Source organism: Peromyscus leucopus, chromosome 8b, assembly GCF_004664715.2.
Source record: "Peromyscus leucopus breed LL Stock chromosome 8b, UCI_PerLeu_2.1, whole genome shotgun sequence".
Taxonomy (NCBI): domain Eukaryota; kingdom Metazoa; phylum Chordata; class Mammalia; order Rodentia; family Cricetidae; genus Peromyscus; species Peromyscus leucopus.
Window position 1 is genome coordinate 74,097,892 of NC_051086.1, and position 25,468 is coordinate 74,123,359.

Genomic DNA, 25,468 nt, shown 5'->3' on the forward strand with positions numbered 1-25,468 from the left:
GACATCGAGTCACTGAGCTCTGCTAAGGGAGGGATTTTATTCTGGGCAGGCAGGATAGCCAGTGTCATAGATCTGGTGTTGGAGCAGGCTTGACATGTCTGAAGGACTACAGAAAGATGAATATGGCTAGTGAGTAGAATCAGGGTGACAAAGACATCAAATAGCTGTTAAGGCCCCAAAATGAAGGCCTAATAAAGCCATTCAGTACCCCAGCGCTGAGCAGACAGAACTTCCTGAAGCAGAAGCACAGCTCCAATTATACCCGCTCCTTGCTCAAAAGGCACAATAGCTCCTCATTGTCTATTAAAACACAAATCCTTCAAAACACTTTGCCGGGCGTTTACATCATCCCCACCAATTCCTAACCTATTTTCAATGACTTCTTTTCATATTATTTGTGCAGAAGACTAACACTTGAAAAAACTATAGTCTAGGGACTGAATTTGGCTTATTACCTAATTTTACAAATAAAGTTGTATCAGAATGCACCTCAACCATTTCTTATTATTAATGACTGCTTTCCTGCCACAATGGCAGAGTTGAACAGTGGCAACACAGACATAGGGACATTGTTTTTAGGATACAAAACCTAAGGAATATTTTGCTGAACCAAGTTTAAAGCCAAATAATTTAAAATTTCTTACTTATTTCTCACTTTAGATGTTTTAGCCTGTTACTTTATTATTCCTTTCATTTACAAAGCAATTTCTGTATTTTTCCGTCTACCTTCAGGAGCCTATAATCTATCCATCCTTCAAGGATCATCTCCTCCTCATGAGCTTCTCTTCCGTTCCTATGTTAAGTAGAATAATGTCTCCCTGAAGCTGTTCCCACTCTAATCCACAGAACCTATTCTACACTACATTATATGCAAGGGAGAAGTCAGGTTGCTAGTCATCTCACCTTAAATTAGCAAGACTGTGTTGGCTCAAAATAAAGACAGAGAGCCTTAACAATGAGTGCTGGATATAGAGGTCCAGTACTGGAATGAAGTGATATGAGAAAAGGTGGATTGGCCAGCTGACTTTGAGGATGGAAAGACCAGAGGCCAAACATGGTAATATTTTCTTTGTGCTCTAACTAACAAAGCTTGCCTGGAGATCAGAATGCAAAGCTAGCCACTAGAGGTCAGGCAGTGGTGGCACACACCTTTGATCCCAGCACTTAGGATCTTATGCCTCTGATCCCAGTACTTGGGAGGCACATAACTTTAATCCCAGCACTTGGGAGGAGGAAACGGGAAGTGATAAGGTAGGGTGGAGACAGGAGCTCAGCATTTTTGGTCTGAGGATTCCGTAGAGGTAAGAAGTTTCTCTAGTGGCTGGCTCCTTAACTTCTCTGATCTTTCAGCATTTACCCCAATATCTGACTCTGGGTTTTTATTATTAAGACCAATTAGAATTCACACTACACAAGCAATGTGAGCAGCCTAGAGAATCTATGAGGAAAGAAATGAAAAAACAAAACAAAACCCTCAAGAACCCCTGGAAGAGCACAAAGCTTTTTGCTGAACCTCAGTTTTAGCCTAAAGAGACCCATCTTGAACTTTTTTACTTCCAGAACTATACAATATTTTCCCTCTTTTCAAATCCATCAACATCTAAAACTCTTCTGGGGCCCTTCTATGCTATGGTTATATCATATTCATATACATTTTGATTCTATCTATAAATGGCTAGCTCCATAAGGGAGGAACATACAGCTCATTTTACCCTTGCATCCATTATATGACAACCACAGTGCCTTGTCCAGAGCAAGAAATCAAGAAGTGATAACTAATGAATGTTTAGTATTTTGGAAAATTTGAAATGTATAATGCAGCATATAGGCTAAGGTCAAGCAATCAGAATATCCACATGACTTGAATACTATATCCCTCAACTATTTGGGGGAAATGAGAACTTATTCTTAAAATATCATAAAAATTTGGAAAATTAGAAAAAATTACAATAGTATTAGTTACACATGGTCATCAGTTACTTGTCATCTCACTCTCCAAAATGAACGCTTTGAACAAACACACACTATGAGTTAAAGTGTATTTCTGCTAGTTTAGCAAAAACAATTCAATGATTTTGACAGCAAAAGCAATGACATGATTTTTGCCAACTTTCTATTTACAGGTCACGTGCATGAGGCCAAATTTGGAGGTATATTTTTGTTATCAGCAATGTCCAACAAAGCAATTAGGAATAATTAAAGAAAGCATTTGTTAAGAATTCACAAACTTCTAATAGCGAGGTATAACACTCAGGCATTCACTGTGGCGAACACAAATGAAAAATGCTAGAATTTGGTTTCCAGTAGGGGTCTTCAAAGGAGGGCACTGAGAATGAACGTGAATAAAAGATAAAGGGATTTCAATGACTGTCAGATTATAAAAGCTTTGTGCCTTCTTCGTATGATGAGAAGGCACAGAACAGAGACAGAACGAATGAGCCCACCTGCCAGTATCATTTGGAACTTGACAAGCTCACGGCATCCACTAATTCTGAAGCAAAAGCCCATATAAAAGTCAACACAGTTCTGTAGACTGAAAAGGAATAAAGAGAACTGTGAAATGATTCACTTTCATATTAGAGAATTAAAATTCTTTTCGTTTGCAGAAAGCAAACCAATCATTTCAGTATTTTCACAGTTGGAGTCACTGTTTTTTTCTTGAATTTAAATAGTTTTTCCTCTCCCTGGGTTATAAGGAGATGTGTCCTTGTAGGAAAGGTGACTTTTCTCCATTTTTCCTTATTATGGGTGAGATAACTTAATAAGGACTTCATTCATCAATCACTGAGCATCAACTATGTGTCAAGTGCCATGACAGGTACTGGAGGATTGAGCTGACTGAGACAACATCACATGGTGAGGCGGAAAGCTGGGTCTCCGGAGAAGATTCATGACAGCATTTCTCATATAGCAGCGGCTGTCTGCTTCTAGAGGTTACAGTCTTAATTAAACTTGGAGAGGGGCAACCTTCTCATTTTCTCATACTTCCCTTGATTAGATAGTGAGGGCCAGGGGAATAGAGAGGGTGTTTGTAACTTATGAGTCTGAAATTGGACTCAAAGCTTTAAGAATATAATTTTGTCTCTTATTGCAATAGGAGAGAATTTTGTACTCCCAAGAAAATTCAGTATTTGCTTAGAAAGGTCATTTCCTCGCTAGGGAGTTAGAAGGAAATGACAGTGTCCTGTGCTATTAATTTCCTTTGGTGGTGTAATCAATTATTACTCTGCAGCTACTGAACACAATACCTATATATGGTCTTCCACATTCTGCAGTGAAGGGGGCTGGCAGTGGCCCAGGGCAGTCCTCTCTGTAAGCTCTCACAAGGCTCCTACTGTGTGGAGTGCATGAGTGAGGTCTAATCTGTGGCTTGTCTCAGGAAAGATTGAAGACTGCCGCCAGACGGTTTGCAGATCCTGGCCATGCAAGTCTCCCAACATAGCAGTTCAACTCTGAAGCATCCCAGGAGCAAGAAAGCCCAGCATAAAACAGGCATTAAAATCATGTGCAATGCAATCAGGCACATCCTGTTACCTGGAAGGTGTTCTACTAGGTACAAACAGACTACATGTCCTGAGCATGTTCTAGGGGAGGGGATTTTATCAGACCATTAACACAGGAAGCACAGGCCATGAGAACCACCCAAACTGTCTGTCTAACACATCATTTTAGACTTTTTTCACATCAGAACTTACCTGTTTCATTACTTCAAATATGCTTATTTTTAATTGTGTGCAATAGTATGCTACTAAGTCAATCCCAGCTTTCGTATTTTGTCCACTGTTTATTCTTGACTAGCTGTTTCCTGCTCATCTTTTGCTCAGTTGTTTAAACATGTTAAGTTCATGAAAGAATGACCATGGTGAAACAACAAGAGTGGACTGGGACAAACCAGTACACAAATCCCCAAATGGGTCATTTGCTAACTCCTGCCGGCCAGGCCGTCCTAATCACGAAGGTCTTTAGCGCTTTTAACATGCAGGCCTGGCAATCATTTAATAATAGACATATCCAAATACAGAGCACAGACTCTCCAAGAGCAGGATTGTTTTATCCTGTTTTGTATTTCTTTAAACTTGGATTAAATGAGTTTATTCTCATTTTTAGGGAGGAGAAATGAGTGGGTGCTATTTTGGCGTATCATCTACTCACATCTCGACTTTCTGCTCAGGAACCCTTGTCTGAGGTCTTTCTTACCTTCATTCTATCAGATCTATTCCTTTGAAAACTGGCATAACCTTCCATAGACATGCTGTAATGAGAAAGCCCCAGCACACAGGGCAGGGTACCCAGCTAGGGATGGACAGATGTAAGAGAGGTGATTTTGTTCTTCCATGGAGTTTTATTTGAGGAAGTAAATGTTAGTCTCAAGGTTTTTTGTTTGTTTGTTTGTTTTGTTTTTTCATCCATTTCTTAGAGGAGTGAGTGGATAATGATAGATTATGTCAATCTGTGTTCACACACACCCCTCACTGCTTTCCAGACAATCTGTATTTACAAACACACCCTCACTGCTTTCTTGACAATCTGTGTTCATATACACACCATCACTGCTTTCCTGACAATCTGTGTTCACACACACACACACCCCTCACTGCTTTCCTGACAATCTGTGTTCATATACACACCCTCACTGCTTTCTTGACAATTTGTGTTCACACACACCCTCACTGCTTTCCTGACAATCTGTGTTCATATACACACCCTCACTGCTTTCCTGACAATCTGTGTTCACACACACACACCCTCACTGCTTTCTTGACAATCTGTGTTCACACACACACACACACACACACACACACACACACACACACACACACCCCTCACTGCTTTCCTGACAATCTGTGTTCACACACACACACACCTTTACTGCTTTTCTGACAATCTGTGTTCACACACACCCTCACTGCTTTCCTGACAATCTGTGTTCACACACACCCCTCACTGCTTTCCTGACAATTTGTGTTCACACACACCCCTCACTGCTTTCCTGACAATCTGTGTTCACACACACCCTCACTGCTTTCCTGACAATCTATGTTCATATATACACCCTCACTGCTTTCCTGACAATCTATGTTCATATACACACCCTCACTGCTTTCCTGACAATCTGTGTTCACACACACCCTCACTGCTTTCCTGACAATCTGTGTTCACACACCCTCACTGCTTTCCTGACAATCTGTGTTCACACACACCCTCACTGTTCTCCTGACAATCTGTGTTCACACACACCCTCACTGCTTTCCTGACAATCTGTGTTCACACACACCCTCACTGCTTTCCTGACAATCTGTGTTCACACACACCCTCACTGCTTTCCTGACAATCTGTGTTCACACACACCCTCACTGCTTTCCAAGGCTTCTAGGTCTCATTAGGGCAAACAAAAAGAGAAGGGAAAAGAAGGGATTTGCTTCTGACTCACTGGAAGCCGCAATGGAGACTGAGGAGGAGGCGTGTAGCCAGTGCCAGCTGTTGGGTGGCAGCAGCTGCCCACCTCAGATGCATCATCTTCAATCCTCATGGTGAACATGAGTTACTGTTCTCTCCTTCTTCACAGGGAAAGAAGTGAGGCTGGGGGAGCTGACAGAAACCCAAAGCACCTGTCTACCTGTGGCAGGCCTGGAATCTGAACCCTGTACCACACTGTCTTCCATCATTATGCTCCCCCTGCCTCTCAAAAGAAAAAAAAATGAATTTCATAAAGATGTCATTTAGAACATCAACAATTAATTGTTATGTCAGAAGTAAAAGCAACTGTCATAAATCTTTTTAATCCCATGATGCTTAGGAAGCCAGATGCATTAATTTAAAAATTTACAAATGTATAAAAAGCAAGTTTTAGTTTTTTGTCTAAGGTTGTGAATGATCTTCTCCAGGAAGCAGATTTCCTCAATTTCCTGTTCTCCCTATTCTAACTTTAATTTTCATTAACATTTGGGGTTATAAAAGAAATGAGCAGGATGGTCCTAAACATGAATGGCATGTAAATCTGGCGAGTATAGAGTCATATTTTTTCAGCAAACATTCTAGAAGAATTCCTTGTGGCTCTGCATCCTCTCTCTCAGTTTTATGAGTGTCCCACAGGCACTCTTTCCATTCCCTCTACATCAGTGGTTCTCAACCTTCCTGATGCTGCGACTCTTTAACACAGTTGTGGTGACCCCAATCATACATTATTTCATTGATTCTTCATAACCATAGTTTTGCTACTATTATGAATCACAATGTAAATGTCTATGCTTTCTGATGGTCATGTGACCCCCAACGGAGTCGTGACCCATAGGCTGAGGACCACTGCTCTATATGGATCACATACACGGCCCCAAAGTGTTACTTATGTCTTGCTCTGAGGTTTCTATGCTGTTTTATAATTCTTTTTACATTAAAGAGATGCTTTTACATTGCAGACATAAGACATGATTTCTCTTAAGGAAAAGTTCAGAAGCTTCCAAGGTGAACAAAACAAATAGTCTTTCACTCCTCCTTCCCGAGAAAGCCAATGTTATCATTACTGAGTTAGAGACCTTGCATCGGATCTAACACCACCGAAGTGTCAGGAGCAGAGTCACCTATTGCTATATCCTGGGCATGGGCATCTAAGTCATGAAAATTAGACACACTTTCTTTTGTTCACGGACTTTAATTTAGAAACCTCTCTCCAATGCAATCTTACAGAGTGCTTGACATTTTGCAGAGCACTTTCATACCAAGTCCCTTAATCCTCGAGATGACCTTATGAAGATGATGTCCCTTCTTTGGAGTCAAAAAACTAGACTATGGAGACAGCTCATAGTATTTTCCAGCTCTTAGCTGCCGTTGATTCTAAGACCATATAATTTTATACAGTTCTAAAAATGAAAATCAAAACAAAAGCAAACCCCCATAACAACAACCATAAAACAAACAAAAATCTTACCAACTCAACTGGGACATACTTTGTTAACTATACCCTTGTGACAGTCAAAGGACTTATCAGGTACCCTAGACTTAAAACACTGTTCTAAGCTTGTGACTGAAGTAAATTCTCTGAGCCTCAATCTTTTCATATTTTTATGATGTGTCTGTGTATGAAAGTGTGAGTGTATGTTGTGTATACAACACGAGTGCAAGCATACGAGTCCATCTGTTTGCAGAGGCCAGAGGAAGAACTAAGGTGTCTTGCATTCTCTACCTTGCTTCCTTGAGGCAGGGTCTCTCTTCCCTAAGCCTTGAGCTAGACTGTGAGCCAGCAACTCCCAGAAATCCCCCTGTCACTATCTCTTCCTTACCCCCAGCACCAAGGCTATAGGAATCTATACAGACCTGCCTTGGCTTTTTATGTGGGTACTAGGGATTTGAACTCAGATCCTCATACTTGCTCAGCAAGTACTCTTAACTCATTCTTCTAAATTGGAAATAGCACCTATCTCAAGGGGTTGCTAATTAGGTTGTATTGAAATAAAACTAGCTCTTAAATTGTAAGACTATAAATTATAAACATTAACAAACCTTCTATATTGATGTCACAAGATTCAAAGGTAATATCTATAATGATAATATTAATACTGTTATGAAGGTAGGGTCTGAACTTTAAGGTCTAAATTGAACTGTCTTATGTTAAATCATTATGAAAGCTGTTACTGAACACATTTTAATACAGTTGCCACCTGTTTAGATGAACTGCTAATTCTTTGTCCTCATATAAATTCTGGAGAACATCTAATATTATTCCAATAGAATGCCTTCAGTTTCAATGGAGACATTTTCAGGTCTTGGGGAAAACCATTTCTGTCTGACATCATTTTACAGTCTCTCTAGCTACAAGATAGAAGTATGAATTATACTTTAGGCATTCTGTGATTAAAATTAGTTTTGTGAAAATAATTGGTGTTTCATCTCATGGAAGAGCGATTCTTCTCTGTCTATTGCTATCAACATGGAACCTTTAATGCATTCTGTGATCTTAGGAGTAGTTTCTGCATTTGTTCTCCCTTTCTGTTTGAACCCAGTTCATGTTAAAATCCGTTAGCCATGTTCATAGTAGGGCCTATAGGTTTTTTACTTGATTAAATCCTAGACTTTGCATATCCTGCAATTCCCTTGACAACCTTACTCCTGCCTTGAGAGAGAAATGAAATTTCTTTGGTCTAGCCATGTCTTCATAACTTGAGGCTACTGACAGTATACATGATTAAAGTATAGATTTAAGATAAATTCCTGGAAATGATCTTCTATGAAAACCCATCATATGTGGTAGGTTTGGGACTGACTCACAGTAGAAATTGGTTTGCATATATTAAATACTAGAAACACGATGGTTTCTTGGTGATTTTAAAGACTTATATTTACTTCCTATGTCGCAACAGAAAATTGTGGATTGCTGCTATAGATCTGATAGTATTGAATAGTTTCAGCATCCAATTTCTCAGGATTTTTTTTATGAAAAAAAAAGCAAATATTTGTCAATTGATTGATACACAGATGGATCAGCAGGGAGGCATGTAGTTATCTAAGAGACAAGGTGATAGGGGATAAGTGTTATTGCTACTGGCTTTAGGTCATTCATTAATGTAACACACATGAATACCCAGCTGAAACATTAATAGTGAATTTCAGGTTTTCTAACATCTAAAGCATGATGGAGCAGCACCAGTGTCTCTCTTTAAAATAAAGTGTCTTTGCTACTCAAAGTGACCATCATCTCCACTCTCATTACTGTATCCAACTAGTCTTGTTTCCTTCATTCTTGTTACTCTTATACTTCAGTGTAAGATTTTTCTAAAAGACTTTTGCAAATGTAGGTCATATTATTTTATCACTGCTTAAAACCATCAATGACTTCCTGTGACTCTTAAAATAAAAGACAAATCCCTTTGCATGTCATTTAAAGCCCTGCAAGATCTAGCGGTTGCCCTACATCTTCAGCCTTATCTTACAGTCCTCATCTTCTTGCTCATATCTGGTGGGTACACAGCTTAGTTTTTATTGTCCCTCACACCTTTCAAGGTCGTTACTACCACAGAACTTCTGTACTGGGCTGGAGAAGCACTTCCCATAGGTTTTTTTCTACTTGAGTTGGGACTCCAGTCCTACCTCTTCAAAAGAACTTCCTTTGTCTACCAGTATTAAGTAGCATCTCCATTTACTTGCTTTCCTGATGTGTATATCATTTACCACTTTCTGGAATTATGTTATTTGCTTATTTGATCACTGGTTTATACATCTTTCCCTGGTACATTTATCTAGGTTGTTGGACAGCAAGGAAATATGAATAATACTTTAGACATTCTGTGTTTTATATTGTAATTTTAGTGCCTAGATCTGAGTCTGTCCCACTGTAGACACTCAGTAGTTTGAAAGAATGAAGTGATCTAAATGCTTGCCTTTTCTTAAGGGATGTATGCTTCTCTTTGCTTTTTTCTTTTTTTCTGGAAGTAAAATTTAACTCAGAATGAAGTTATTTTTCTTGAAGCTAACAATAATTAAATTGTCCAAGATTAAATTCGATGCATTGTCTTAGTAGAACCATCAGTACTGACCTTTCAATTTGCAATAATACAGCAGAATCTGTTTACCATTTCTAGAATGGTTAGAGTCTATGACTATCAATAGACTTAAATAACCGACTCTGAAAAATGAAGTCATCAGAGAAGAAACTGACTCTGCAAAACCAGCTTATTTTTTGGTTCAGCTGACACAGTCACACAATAAAGCACTCCCTAACATACTTCTGCCAGATCCAAGAAAAGCAGGTGATAACCCATGTGACTACCCTGAGGCAGGCAAATAGCACAATGCTGATTTTGAATAGTATAGTTGACTCCCACTAAAAGAACATGGTTTTTCTCTGACAAATTCAGGCTAATCATAAAAATATGCTTTCAGGAGAAATATATAAATAATGATGGGAGTGTGAGGCACAGAATGGTGGGAATGAGAAGATGTGAAGTATGAACTTGGGATCTGAGAGAGGGGAGGAATCTCAAGGAAAAATCATGAGGGCATTTAAGATATCACACCACTGCCTCTCCCTCACTTCATGAGACATTTTCTCATCGCTTAAGCAGCTTTCATGTAGCTTCTATACAATAGGTGTTACACATTTTTTTTTTTTTTATTGAGTTATCTTCCTAGGATTGGTTTTTGATCTGGGAAAGGATGCTCTGAAACTTGACAAAGGTGTTAGTTACTGTCTCAGAACATAAAGAAAAGACATACTAAACTGACATCCTACTTTTAAGAGTTCAAATCCTGGGCTGGATAGAGAGCTCAACAGTTAAGCATTCCACTGCTCCAGCAGAGGACTTGGTTCAGTTCCCAGCACCATCATGGCCACTCACAAACACCTGTGATTCCTATTTCAGGTGCGCTGATGCCCTCTTCTAGCTTCAGTGGGTAACACACACACACACACACACACACACACACACACACACACACACACACACAAGGTACACAAACATACAAGCAGATAAAACACTTATATACTTGTAATACAAGTAAATTTAAAAAAATAGTTAAACTATTGCTAATTAATGATAGATACAGCAGAACTGATGGAGGATTATTGCATAGACAAGTATATCATCAGAGGGTCAGTACTTCATAAAGTCAAGGTTCTCCTTATTTTCAGATGGCTCAGTAAAACTTAATTAGTCAACCAATTTGTAACAGTTGGACCTTCATATGTTTTTAATAAGAAATTCTATAATCAAAATATTTACACATATATCTTTTATTACTTGCTTTGTAAAAATACCAATCATTGAGATTAGTGAGTTAAAATATGTGATACATTAAAACATTTTTAACATTAAAAAACGTTTCAAAAGATCTTTTAAAAGATCTTATATATATATTCTCAAGAATGCTGTGCCAAATTACATTCCCACCTGTAGTCGATGGGAATGTTTACTTTCAACTTTAATTAGTGGTAGGCCCAGATGGCTCCTAAGTTTTTTTTTTTTTTTTAAATGCCTAATATATGAGTAATTTAAGAGAGAAGAAAGTGTATTCCTTACAAAATGATCCATGCCCTTCGCTTCCTTTTCTGGCATCATTTAGGTCCTTGTGGGTGTAGAAAATTGAGCCCCAACTGCATCTCAGCTCTGTGAAATGCCAAGCCTAAGCCACCAGCTATGATATATTCATTTTTTTTCTTGTATAGACACATCTCTCTTTCAATCTTTTAAAGTACACACCCAATTGTAAATACCAATTGAAGCATGCAGACAGAATGGGAAGGCTTTAGCACAACTACAATCTTAATTCTAAACTCTCCCAAGTCTCTATGTTTTCTTGTTTTAATGCTGTGGGCCTTTCCACAAGCACATAGTCGTATATATCTGTTTGTAAGAGCTTGAATGAGATATGTATGTAACTATGTTACATATTTCTACTTCTGGCTTTTGACTATTGAAAGGATGTAGGGACTTCTTGGGTATCTAAACACATGACCAGGTTGTTGGAGTTGGCTTTGTGTGTTTGTGCTGTGAACACAAGAATGACACAATGGTATACATGAGTAGTTGGCAGGACCAGAGGTGACTGTGTAAAGTCATATGCACTTGGTGCTAGCTCCTTCTACACTAATAGTGCAATGTACATTGGACCTACAGCATTGTCTGTGCTTCTCAAAAGATCAACACCTACTTGGTCTTCTTACTGACAAAGAATCTGGGTAAAGTCTGCAGATTTCAAAGAAGCCACAGACTATCACAACAGAACAGTAACAACAGTTTCTCACCCCTCAGGCACCTTTTACTTTACTCATTACCTTTCCATCCAGAACACAGTAGGAGTACATTCCTGCCAGGGGCCCAGTTTTCCCATAATTCTACTGTTCAAGAGAGGGAGTAACAGGTTAGCCTTTCCTGCTCTCCTACTGTGAGGTCCTATCTACCCCACCCTGAAAAGGTATGAGGATTCCTCTGTAAGTTTTTCTCTATTTTTATAACCTATTGTTCATTTCTATGAGAATCTTGAAGGCAGAAAGTTAAATGATTTTTCTTCTTTAATTGTAAGCCTTGCTTTTAGGAGCTGAGCCATCACTTCAGCCCTAAATGCTTGTTCTTACACTAATACACTAGAAACCCAATGAGCTCTCATTTTATTAAAGGTTTCCTATGGGATAACAGGCAAGAAGTTTTAAAGTTATTTTAAGTCAGACCTGGGTGTTTTTGCTTCTGCTTCATAATAATTCTGTCAATCTATATGTCAATCAAACATAGGAAGCAGCAGTTAGTGCACATGAAGATTATACTATGTTACCACAGTGATATTGGCCTTGCAGATATTGATAGAGATTGGGAGAGTGTTTCCGGGGTTGCACTGAAGATGTCTATGTTCCCTCCACACTGTTTTACTAAACACAGGAGAACAGGCTGAAGACCGTCATGGTTACCAACAGATAGTTGAAGGATAAGGTGCCGATGAAGACACTTCGCTGCAGTTCCCCACGTTCATCACAGTAGTGATGTTAAATGCTTTATATCCAGAAGAGCTCTCATCTACCTCCTTTCCAAATGTATCCAACTTGAATGAGGCTCTAGACAACTACCAAATACCAGACAGAAAGGGAATTTAGATTACTTGCTGTACATCATCACCATGTAACACCAGCCGTCACCTCAACAGTAGCATTATCTGGTATGGACCATCTTCAGCTCCAGCTCCATGGAGCACTTTCCATGCATTCCATTGAACCCTCCACTTCTGATATGCGGCATCAGAGCTGAGGGCTAAGTCATCTGTCCCACAGAGTGGATAGACAGCCCCTGTGCTCACTGGAGCACCTCTCAGGAAGAAGCCCAGAGACCCTGCAGAGCTCCAGTCTATGCAGAATCACATGTCTTGACATTTGTCTCCACAGGCACTCTGATGAGGATGGGATGGCCATGCTTACAATTCTGGAGAAAGCATTTGTGATCCTTGTGATTCTACATACGGGGATCCTAGCTTAGGTTTCAGGAATACTCTAAAAATGGATGCAAAATGCAATTATTTGACATTTCTGGAAGGGGGATTTCACCAGAATTCAGGAATTGAGAATCCAGAACAGGTTCAGGATTGTCTTCTCTTGTGGTATATTTGTACACTGTGTGAAGGTGTATTGCTGTGATTAGTGTAATAAAAAGCTGAACAGTCAGTAACTAGGCAGGAGGTACAGGCAGGATTTCTGGACAGAGTAAGGAAGAGGAGGAGGAAGCTAGTCGCAAGAGAGACACTAGAAGATATAAATAAGAAACTTGAGCTGCAAGATGGAAGAGAGGTAATGTCACATGATAGAACATAGATTAATGTAAATGGGTTAATTTAAGTTATAAGAGCTAGTTAGGAACAAGCCTAAGCTATAGACCAAGCTTTCATAATTAATAAGAAGTCTGTGTGTCATTATTTGGGGGCTGGCTGGTGGGACACAATCTTCCACACAGTCTTCTGAGCTTGTTTTTAAGCTGAAAGGTCCAACAGAACTTATCCTACAGATTTTCGAGGAAAAACTTGAGTGTAACATCCTAGAGTGTATTTATATTAAAAGAAAGTGGAGGCAATTGCCCAAGTGAATATTTTAAATCATTGCTTGAACTATGCAGGTAACTAAGGCAAAAGAAATGAGGTTGGGGGTTTTGGCTGACTGAGCTTCCTCACTCTAGTAATTTTCTGTTTCCTATTATATACATGAAAAAAATCACTGCTTACAGAAAAAAAGACTCATTAAACCTAAAGAGCTAGGCCTATAAAGTTGAAAAATACTGACAAAATATGCCAACATTAGCAGCTATACCTTAAATAAGCAGTCAGTGTAGAAACTGTTTTCTGGTTTCAACATCAAAGCACATATAATCTTACAAAGGATAAAAAGTGCACACGTTAGTGTTCTGTTCTCTTCCAAAGAAGTTCTGCTGAATTTCAAATATTTTCTTTGAATAATCATGTTTGACAGAGATAATGGTTAATGTTAGTGAGGTAATTAAAATTAATGGCAGCAATGTCCACTGGGCGATGTCTATGCAGGTGTTTCCCTCTACTGCTCCCACCTAAACATAAAAATGTTTAATACACAGAATTCCGAGTCTACACATATTTATTAGAAGCGACTGGGTTCAGCCCTTTCTAAAATACATAGAGAAATTCTCTACATAATGAATTGTTATGTTTTCTTGACATATAACTTTATTAAAAAATGTATTAGGTTACATAGAAATTTAAACACACATTCATCATATAAAGAGAACAGACAGTATTTTAGAGGCATGGTTTCCAATCTTCAATAATGTATCTTTTACCAAAAAAAAAAAAAAAAAAAAAAAAATGTAAAAGAGCCGGGCGTGGTGGCGCACGCCTTTAATCCCAGCACTCGGGAGGCAGAGCCAGGCGGATCTTTGTGAGTTCAAGGCCAGCCTGGGCTACCAAGTGAGCTCCAGGAAAGGCGCAAAGCTACACAGAGAAACCCTGTCTCGAAAAAACCAAAAAAAAAAAAAAAAATGTATCTTTTAAGTCAAAAGTTACCAAAGGGTCTGTGAATGTTAGTTCATCAAGCCAAGCAATACTACTTACTAAGAAGATTTGTATCCACAACTTAATATTTTGACAATTAGGAGGAAATTATCTGTTTCCTTAGCTATTTTTTTGTATCCCTACCTACCTTTTCATCTGTCTATCTGTGCATCCTTCCTACCTTGATCATTCATTCACCCATCCATTCAGTCATTCATCCATCCACCTTTATGCATTTGGTTCCTGGCTTAGAGACGATCAGAAGGGAATAGGATGGACAGTGGAATGTTGGAGCAAAACAAACAGCAGGTAGTGATATTAAGGGAAGAGACAGAAACAAAGGCCACATGCTCTTCTGCTAAATGCCACATATTAAGTGACACAAGGATGATGTTATGTAGCCATCATGACCAACTTAATTATATCTGATATATTCGAATGTTGAAAATCATATTCTTCAAAGGTGACCACAAAACTAACATCTGCCTGCACTATCTTTTAAAATGTGATCTTGGTACCTCTTCATCCAGGGTGGAGCCCTAGCCCCTCCCTGGAATCATCTGCACAGATGTACAGAATATGGTGGAATCAATACTGTGCAGGTTCTGAGGCTAAGCCAAAGGAGGAGATGCAGTTCCCACATGCTCATTTAACCATCTGTGTGGGAGCTTTGTGCCACGGTGTATGTTCAACTACTCAACTACCTCAGGCCCCTCATGTTGGAGAGGGTGTAAGGAACAGGGATTAGAGTTGACATCCCAAGTTGAGTTGCCATTTAGATGTCCAGCCTAGTAGAATCATAGGATGACTGTAATGTCAGGAGTCAGCTGCCTGTAACCACATCAGAGTTCCCTAAAAAGAACTGTCCAGTCAAACCTTGGTATGCTATAGGCCATAAGGCAGAATACCAAAAGGTTGTAGCCATCAAGTTTTGGGGTGATTTGCTATAGAGTAATGACTAATAGGATAGTTAATGATAACATTAGCATTGTATAAAGTTCCATTTCATCATTAGTCTTCATTGTACCTTTTATGTTTGTATATTCACAGTTGTGAAGTGTGTGCAACTTAAAATGCAATCATGTTGCCTGCTAATATGGTGTTCGAGCAGTAAGATCCTCTACTGCAGTGGTTCTCAACCTGTGGGTCACAATCCCTTTAAGAGTCACATATCAAATATCCTGCATGTCAGGCATTTATATTACTATATTACGATTCGTAACAGTAACAAATTGCAGTTATGAAGTAGTAATAAAATAATTTTATGGTTGGGGGTCACCACAAGATGAGGAACAGTGTTAAAGGGTCACAGCATTAGGGAGGTTGAGAACCACTGCAAGAATCAGCTATCTGGAACCCTTAACTAACCAGAACTCCCAGCTTGAAGGATAAGGGGAGCATAACCTCTGAAATGAGTCATAGCTGCTTATAGATCCTTGCTTTATTACTAATTGATCGTGTGACTAGAGGCCGATTGGCCTGATTGGCTAACCCATTTCTTCACATTGGAAAAGAGAACAATAGTAGTGTAGTAGGTTATTTCAGTGGACAGATAGAGAGATGAAGTGAAATCATATTTATATCAAGGTTTGAAATTCTCATCCTGATATGTACTGTTTAAAGAATGACTTCAGTATTTACCTAACATCTTTGGACCTCAGTCTCCATCATTGTTAGATGGGCATGGTTATTAGTAAATATTTACTCTATAATATAGAACCTCAAAACTTAAAAAAATTAAATTAAAATCAAGTTTTATGCTAGGAAATCTAGTATGGGTAATGCTTTTTTAAATCTTCACAAAATGTTTTTGAATGGGTATTATTTTTATGTAATAGGAAAAGATATTTAATATTCCTTTTCAGGAATAAATAAAGTTCTCTTCGGATTTTGTTTCTTTAATAGCAAATGCTTCTTGTATAATGGATATCATATCTTTAAGTATAATAACTCATTTAGTAGCTATGTTTTGAATGTCATATTATCTTCCTTTACCTGGTGACCATTTTTTCTCTTTGTCTAAAATTTCTGTATTACAGCTCTGTCCACCTATGGACTGTTACTAGGTGACTCTGGGCTGATGAGTATCAGGGTCTCAGCTGAAGCATGGTGTCACACAAGAGCATCTATGGGAATGCACGAGGCATTATTTATGAGCAAAGTGCTGGGGCACACTTTAGTGTTTAGAGGAAGGATGTCAGATTCCCATCCCAGTCTAACATATCAGATACATCTGACAATCCTGAGCATTGAAGAATTATTCTTTCTCATATGATGTTCAAATGTCTGATAAGAAATTCATGTTGTTTGAGTTGGCTGTTTGAAACCTGGGACTTATGCAGGGACGCTTGGCTCAATCTGGGAGGAGGGGACTGGACCTGCCTGGACTGAGTCTACCAGGTCGATCTCAGTCCTCATGGGAAGCTTTGCCCTGGAGGAGGTGGGAAAGGGGGTTAGGGTTGAGGGGAAGGAAGGGGGAGAACAAGGGAATCCGTGGCTGATATGTAGAACTGAATGGTATTGTAAAATAAAATAAAAGGAAAAAAAAATAAAAAAAAAAGAAATTCATGCTGTTAAAAAATTTTAAGCTACATGATCTGGGAATATGATCTTGTTTTTAGATAAACATAATACATTTGCATAGTTTAAATATGTCCTTGCTGTTCCAAGCTTGGAACCACTGAACAAATTAATAAAACATAGCATCTTCCTTTGTTCAAAACTTTGCAGGGAATTGCTCACCATTTTAGACAACCCTGTCACAGATGCCAGTGAACTTGTGCACTTAAACTGAGAACCTAAGGTGGCTGTGTCAATCTAACCCCATGGCTCTCACTTTTGTAGCGACTCTACGTGTAGGTAAGAGCATTACATCGTCACATCGCCTAGTGCTGCTGGGCAAGACTTCAGCTATTGAGATCATTCTGTCATGAATCACATTCCTCTTATTTTTCCTCTAGTTTATAGTTTGGACATGTTATTATTGATTTCTATAAATGTTAAGAGTTAGAAGAATCACCTATAATTTTCATTGCAGGAAAATAAATGGTATGTTGAAAATAGTTATTAAAGTTGAAATTCTCATGAAGAGGCAGAAGCGCCTGAGGACACGATGAGGGAAAAGTAGAAATGTCCGGTCATTTGGGTGTGGGGAGTCACTTAGAAACTGGTCTGCTTCTCTTGACCCCGCAGTATTGACTAGTACTGATCACACAGTTCCCACAGTGGCACTCTCTCGACCCCCACTCAGGAGGAGACACCTAAGCTGGCAGCTCTGAAGAGCAGGGAATTGGTTCCAATTCTCCACAGCCTTTTCATTAATTACCTTGTTCACTGCTGCAAGACCTGTTCTGGCTATTCCTGTTTGTGGTCTTTTTTCCCCCCTCCCCTCATAGTTTATTTAACTTACGATTCAATAGGTTTTTTTGTGTTTTGTTTTTCTTTTTTTGGTCTTGTGAGAAAGGTCTTTAATACTTAGTCTAGGCTGTGTTAGTAATCATTATGTAGCCCAGACTAGCCTCAAAATCACAGAAATCCTCCTGCCTCAGGCTCCCAAGAGCTAAGATTTTAGTTAGAAGCCACCATGGCAGGCTATGTCTCATCAGTCCTTTCTATTTCATTGCTGTTGGGCACCTTCTGTTGAAGTCGGTCTGCACTGGTCTGTGTTATGGCCTTGTACCATTAGACCTCATTCAACCTGTCAATGTTACTACACCTGTTGCATATTTTTGAAATCCTCCTCAGCATTGGTTTACCCTTCAGGTTTCTAGTGCAATTTATTTTGATATTATTTTCTAATGTCAAAGATACTTTGGAAGAAAACAGAAGTAAAGACATGTATTAATTAGCTCTCTTCAGTTAGACATCCTCTTGAGCACTTTAAATGATGCCAATATTCTTTTCCATAATCGGCATGTGAATGCTTTTAAATGAGTAGCTATCAATTTTACTGCAGACAAATGCATTTTATGCAATTAAACTATCAGAACTGAGTAGTTGTGCGTTGTTTAATGAATTATCAAAAAGGTGCAAAACAAAGGAGGATAACTTACAGTCCATATCAAGGATGGCACGAACAGATCTAACCAGCTCCTTGGATTCCAGAAGCAGCGTTGCTGGGAAGCTGCGTCCGTTCCTTCCCAGCTGTGGGAGCGATGTCTGTGATGCAAACCCAGCTCTTCTTTCGCTGCACGGGCAAGGAAATGGCCTTGAGCACACTGCACAGCAAGTGACCCTGGGGCACCTTTGCTAAACCTGAGTGTGTGTCGTTTTGTTTGTACCAAAGTATTTTGTACAATTCTAGAAACATTACATTCATAGAGTTATACAAGAGTTCAATCAAACAGAGTAGTATCTCTTCTTCCTATTGTTTATTATATAGGAAATAGGCATATTTAGAGATATTTGACTTTACAGACAAGAAGGTAGTAAATGAAGGCTAGCCTACATCCTAAATAATTTGCTGGGTCTTTTTGTTTCATTTTGTAAAATTTCAGACTAAACATATAAACCTTAGTTTATTAAACAGATGTTTTCAATTGCTTATACTAATATTAAATATCAATTCAATATATGTATATTTACTTAAGAAATTATCGTTTAAATTCTCCCCTTTGTTTTTCCTAATTACAAAACAGCTTAAAGGCTTTATATGTTTTTGTACTATGACATTTGATTTTACCTTTTATTAATACATTTTGTTCACTGATAATTTCATACCTATATATAGTACATTCTGGTAATGCTCCCCCATCCTTCTTATTCACCTCCACCCTGCCAGCCCCTTCTCACTTGTAAATCTCTTTGCTGTACTTGTTACTTTTTGTTTTGTGTTCCAAAGTTTAACTAAGGTATCATCTGAAATAAATGCATTATGACATAATTTAAAATGAAACGTTTTCCTCAAAAAAATTACACTAAAGTTTTCACTTGAAAAAGACAGACGACTTTGTATTGAAAAAAAAAAAATCAGTGTGTACAGCCCATCTTCTTAACCATGAGGACATAAACTCACAAGGATAAACTTAAGAAATCTCCAATCAGACACACAGCCTTTACTCTGTGTTAAATGACCAAGGCCAGTATCCATACAGAAGGTGGAGTATATGAAGAAGAGACTGTAGCAGTGTCTAACTTTCAAGACACAGCAAAAGTTGCTTACTGTAGCTTTTAGAGTAGCCTTTTTTTTCCCTTCTTCTTCTAAGAAGTGTTTTAGGGTAAGGATTGGCTTTTGGCTTTTAACTAATTATTTTTAAACTTGGTATTTAGTACCAAAAATTTGAATTAGTAAAGGTCAAAATGAGACTGAAGGGGTGTGGCACACTTAACATGTAAAATGGAAATATGGCTACTGAGCGTTTTAAAAATCCCTACTAAAACAATATTCATAGAATTCACAGAATTATATTGTAAGCAACAGTTAATAACAAAAATGCCTGATTCTTTCATAATAAGAAATGAAACATTAAAATGAACACAAAAGTCAGCAACTGTAGACATTATTTCCTTTTTTCTTTTTTTTTTTTTAAAGAGAAGGCCTCACTGTAGCCATGGTGGTTGGTCTTGACTTCAACAGAGATCCTCCTGTCTCAGCCTCCCAAGTGCTGGTATTACAGGCAGAAGCCACTGTGTGTGGATCTTATTTCCTCTATTGGACAGCTGTGTTTCTCAACAGTAATGGTAGTTTGTGTTTCTGCAAGTGGTGCTGGTGGAGATGGACACAGTATGAACTATGGTAGTCATAAGGAAACAAGTACTTGAACATAGACCGGTAGGAATACTGCCTCTGTGTACACCCTTCATCATGTATCAAAGTGAATGGGAAGCTGTGGCTTGAGACAAACCAACATTTGTATGTTTGCAGCTCCGAGGAGGAATCTGGAAGACAGCAGCATGCTGTGAATAATAACAAATCAAGGTGTAGTCTACAAACATACTTCTTTTATTTATATCTACCGAATGATGAAAATGAAAGGAGTTGATTGTGTGAATATGTTTTGCAAAATCCTATTTGACATAACGCATCTGCCATGCTGAGACCGTCTTCAGTAGTGCATCTGCCGCCAGCAGCTTACCCACACACAGACAGGATGTGTGAATCCTCAATCTAAGAGTACAAAGTCACAATGGCTGTCTAAATGCTTCAGCAGTTTCTTTTAGGGAGATGGAACTCAAAGAGTATGTTTGTACACTTCCTTCCAAAAAGTGAAAATGAGCATTCAATGGGAATCACACAGCATCCTAAAACTACTCTAGAGTATTTTAGCAACAACTATAGACAAAGAAATTAGTGTTCATATGCTGTGGAAAGCAATGCAATCTTACCTTAAACTGGATAAAGGAGCAGAACTATCCAAAAGTACTTCCTGAGCAGCCTAGTGACAAACAAAATGGTAAAGGAGATTTGTACATTTAATAGCTTAAAAACAAAAACAAAAACTCTGCTTGATTAATATTTACAATTTTCTCCTTCATTGAGTATGCAGATGCTCCTATTATGGTGGGTGAATCAATTACATTAACATGAAATTCTACTTGGACATCATTAAGATATTTATTTATTTAAAATATTTGTATTTATTTGTGTGTGTGTGTATGTGTGTGTGTACATGTGTGCAGATACTTGTAGAGGCTAGAAAGTGTGTTGGGTTCCTTGGAACTGGAGTTAAGGTGGTTGTGAGTCACCTGATGTGGGTCCTGGGAACGGAATTCAGACGCTTCACAAGAGCAGTGAGCATTCCTCTCTGGTAAAGTAAGCCTTCTCTCTAGCACTTCATGATAGCAAAAATAGTTACCAAACTATGCTTACATGGTATCAGGATTTTTAGGAGAGTATTTATTAAAACACAGAATATTTTATTATATGTATATTTATCACTAACTACCTATGTAGTATTAACTATTCTTTTCATATATCAAGGCCAATCTAAATCTGACTGTAAGTTAGAATTCCTGTTTTGAAAGAGATCTTTCTGTAGTTACCAGGCACCACAACTTTTTTCTGTGACAGTGCTTATTCCCCCTCCCTCCCTCCTTTCCTTCCTCCCTCTTTCCCTCTCTCAATACTGGGGATTGAATTTAGGATCTCAGATGGCAGGCCAGTAGTCTACCATAGAAGTATATTTCCAACCCTCTTTTTAACTATTTCTTTTGAGATAGGGTCTCATTAAGTTGCCAGGATAGCCTTGGACTTGTTATCTTCTAGCCTCAGGACTCCAAGAATCTAGGATTACAACCTGTGCCTTCAGGTCTGGTAAGATTAAAAAAAAAAAAAAAACAGAAAACAAAAAAACAAAAAATAAATAAATAAAAAAACAATGTAATATAGTTATCCCTCAGTAGCTTAAGTACAGCGGATTGGTTTCAGGATCGCTGTGTCTATGATTAGCCACAGTAAAACTCCAGAGATGCACAAGTGGTTTAGTAGGTCTGCATGTGTTATACACAGCCTATGGATTCTTCAAATCATCTCTAAATGACTTATAAATAAGACAGTAGAGCTTTTATGGAAATAGTTTTATAGTCTATTATATTCAAAATAAGGACCCGAGTTTTTTTTATCCTTGTTTCATACTGAAACATCCACCTCAGGCCTGAGCACATAGTACACAAATGAGAAGTAAGGTGACTGGCACTCTAGAGAGAACTGGAGAAGGACAATGGTGCTCTTGTCGGGTGTGACTACACCGCTTCATTCACACAGACTCGGCATAGAGCTTGCTGCGCTTTATGGGAATTCCTGGAGTTTTTGTTCCTGGGTCTCTTCAATGCATGCTTAGCTGAACTCACTGGTGTGGAATCCAAGGAGAGAGAGGGTCAATGTAAGAGGGAACTTACCTCTACAAAATGAAGGAGCCTTTCAGTAGACGCCTTGAAAGTTTTCCGAGCCATTTCAGATTTTCGCAATTGGCAGTCAAGAACTGTGACTCTCTTTCTCAAGTCCTGGACACTTTCCTGGACAAAGAGGGCAGAAGCAACACTGTTCACATTTCTTCAACTTGTAACATTTTTTGCCCATTTCTAGTTTTCATACACTAGTATTTGATACTACCATTTCATTTATTGTCTCACTTTTTACAAAGGGTTTCTGATTTTGAGGAGAGGTGGAATATAACTGATTAAATATTTAAAAGTTAATTTCCTCATAGATACTTTCAGTTCTATGACACACTGCATATGACTTTTATTGATTTTTAGGTGACTTACATTCAGCTTACATGTTTTTTTAAGAACTTGTTTTAATCCAGGGTAACAGAAAGCCTATGGATAGCACAGCCCAAAGTGCTAAACACACACACACACACACACACACACACACACACACACACACTCCAATGTAAGGTCAAACTATTAACAACAGAGAAGTAAAAGCATTCTATGAAGAACAGCAGTAGTTCCCAGTGAGCCGCAGTGGCAGGGGAATTCTGAAGCATCATTTGCTCTAAGGCACATCCTGATCCTAGAGGTCCACATTGGGGGTTTCATCAGACACACATGGCATGCTGAGCTGTGATGGGTAAATGAGTGATATGATTTTCATAGAACAGGTACTCTGATTTGGTAAAAAAAAGTCTGTCCTGAGTAACTGCCAAGTGTAAGTCCTTACCCAGTAAAGCTCAAACAATGATTGCTAGAGAAACAGAAGGACATTTGGGGGCTGAATTTATATTATTTAGATGTCATGAAAATCCATAACCTGAAATTATTACTTAAACTGGTACTAGGTTAAGAAAAGCAAAAATGAAACTTCTCTGGAAGCTATTTTTTAAATTGGGATTTCATAGAATTTCCCTAATTGTGTGTCAAAAGAACATGAACTTAGAATTAAAAAAAAATCACTTAAACATAAAGAAATATGTTTTATTAATTGACAATCAGATAATTAACCATTAGATCTAAAACAATGTATATATTAATCTGGTACATAAAGATAATTATGTTTAGTGGGCTTAAAAAACAGAATTGAAAATATAATAGGCCAGGTGGTGGTAGCTCAGGCCTTTAATCCCAGCACTCAGGAGGCAGAGGTAGGCCGATCTCTGAGTTCAAGGCCATCCTGGTCTACAGAGTGAGTTCCAGGATAGCCATGTAGCAAGGGCTACACAGAGAAATCTGCCTTGAAAAACCAAAATAAATAAATAAATAAATAATAAAACAAAATAAAGAAAATATAAAAGGACAAGAAACTCAAAATAGATCCAATGACAGAGTCATCTTAATAATATAGTTTATTAAGGCCGGGCGTTGGTGGCGCACGCCTTTAATCCCAGCACTCGGGAGGCAGAGCCAGGCGGATCTCTGTGAGTTCAAGGCCAGCCTGGGCTACCAAGTGAGTCCCAGGAAAGGCGCAAAGCTACACAGAGAAACCCTGTCTCGAAAAACCAAAAAAAGAAAAAAAAAAAAATATAGTTATTAAGTTAGAACACAATAATGCTCAATTTCATACATCTGAAAAGAAAATGGAGAAACTAGAAAACAAACGTAGTAAAATTTCTGAGGACTAAACAGAAATAAAATCTGAACTAAGAATGAAGAAGAGGTAAGAGAACACAGGCGAGTCTCTTGATTGCACAGAGACTACCAGAAAGAATCAAAGGAAACATCCTGGGGGCTGGAGAGATGGCTTTTTGCTTAAGATTGCTTTCTGTTCTTACAGAGGACCTGGGTCCAGTACCCAGAACATCCAAGGCAGCACAAAACTGGCTGTAACTCCATTTCTAGGGATCTGACATCCTTTGCTGATTTTAGCAGGCACCAGGCACACACATGGTATACATACATGCAGGCAAAATGCTCATGCATTTAAAATAAATTGACATTTTTTTTAAAAGGTGGGCATTGGTTTCTGATATAAGTGGTGCATCAGGCCTATTCCATTAAATTTTTTGGCTATGAAACTGCAGTCAAAATGAAAATCTTAAAAAAAAAGTGAGCATTGTGGATTGTGGTACACACCTTTAATCCTATACTTAGGAAGTAGAGGCAAGGGGACCTGTATGAATTCAAGGGTAGGCTGGCATACATTGTGAGATCCTGGAGAGAGGAGGGGAATAGGGAGAGAAAGAGAAAGGGAGGGAGGAGGGACGGAGAAAAATCAGGATGAACGGTTTAGGATTTCTAGAAAGGACAAGATAGTGATCCTCTGATGAGGAAGTTGGATGAATCCCAAACAGCAAAATTTATAGTAGATCGGATCAACAAATGAACACGGGGTTAAAACACTGATATCAAAGCCAAAGAGTCTTAAAACCATTCAGAAGGAAATACCTTACAAATGACTGATGGCTGGCATGGTAGCATGAAATAAAAACAATGACAGTTATATGGTAACACAATACTCTAAATGTATCTAAATATATTCTTTTCAAAGTTGAATCAGAATGTTTTTCAGAGAAACAAAATGGAGAGTTTATCATCAGCAGAACTTCACTAAATGAATCTGAAGCAACTGTTTAAGGAAGTAAGAAAGCCTGAGATGTAATAAGGAATTATGAACAAAAGGTCCAGGCACTGGGTCTATCCAGACCAACTTGGACCACATTAACCAAACTGCAAAAGCAATAAAGTCAAGACAGAACTAGAATCTACCAGCAACAGAAATTAAGGAGGGGAGGTGATTAGGCTTATGTTCAAAAGGGCTTTTAATATGTAGATGGGGGAAACATTATTGATGAATTTCCTAACAATTTAATACAAAATGTCAAATATTCCAGGACAATCATTACGAAATTAGAGACCCAGGGCTTGAGAGATGGCTTAGCAGTTAAGAGCACTGGCTGTTTTTGCAGAGGACTCAGTTTTGATTCCTAGCAACCACATGGTGGTTTATAACAGTATTTTTGCCAAAATAGTGCCCCAAGTGAAGGAGTTCCTTCCTAAGCTGCATCCAAAGCACAGATGTGCTGGAAGGTGTCTATCACACAAAGAAGCAGATGCCCACTCACCACCTTTAGTTGAGGCCCAAGACTCTGTGGCTGCAGAGGAG

At 38.5% G+C, this 25,468-nt stretch overlaps 1 protein-coding gene across 1 annotated transcript in view; it reads right to left on the reverse strand.

Moving 5' to 3' along the window:
- Window positions 1-25,468, reverse strand: part of Stxbp4 (syntaxin binding protein 4) — a 169,381-nt gene that overhangs the window by 51,344 nt on the left and 92,569 nt on the right. Inside the window, exons 8-10 of the mRNA XM_037201184.1 lie at window positions 22,321-22,437; window positions 20,809-20,858; window positions 18,537-18,670 (exon numbers count right to left, since the gene is read on the reverse strand). Of these exons, the coding sequence (XP_037057079.1) occupies window positions 18,537-18,670; window positions 20,809-20,858; window positions 22,321-22,437 (301 nt within the window). The remainder of the gene's footprint in view (window positions 1-18,536; window positions 18,671-20,808; window positions 20,859-22,320; window positions 22,438-25,468) is intronic.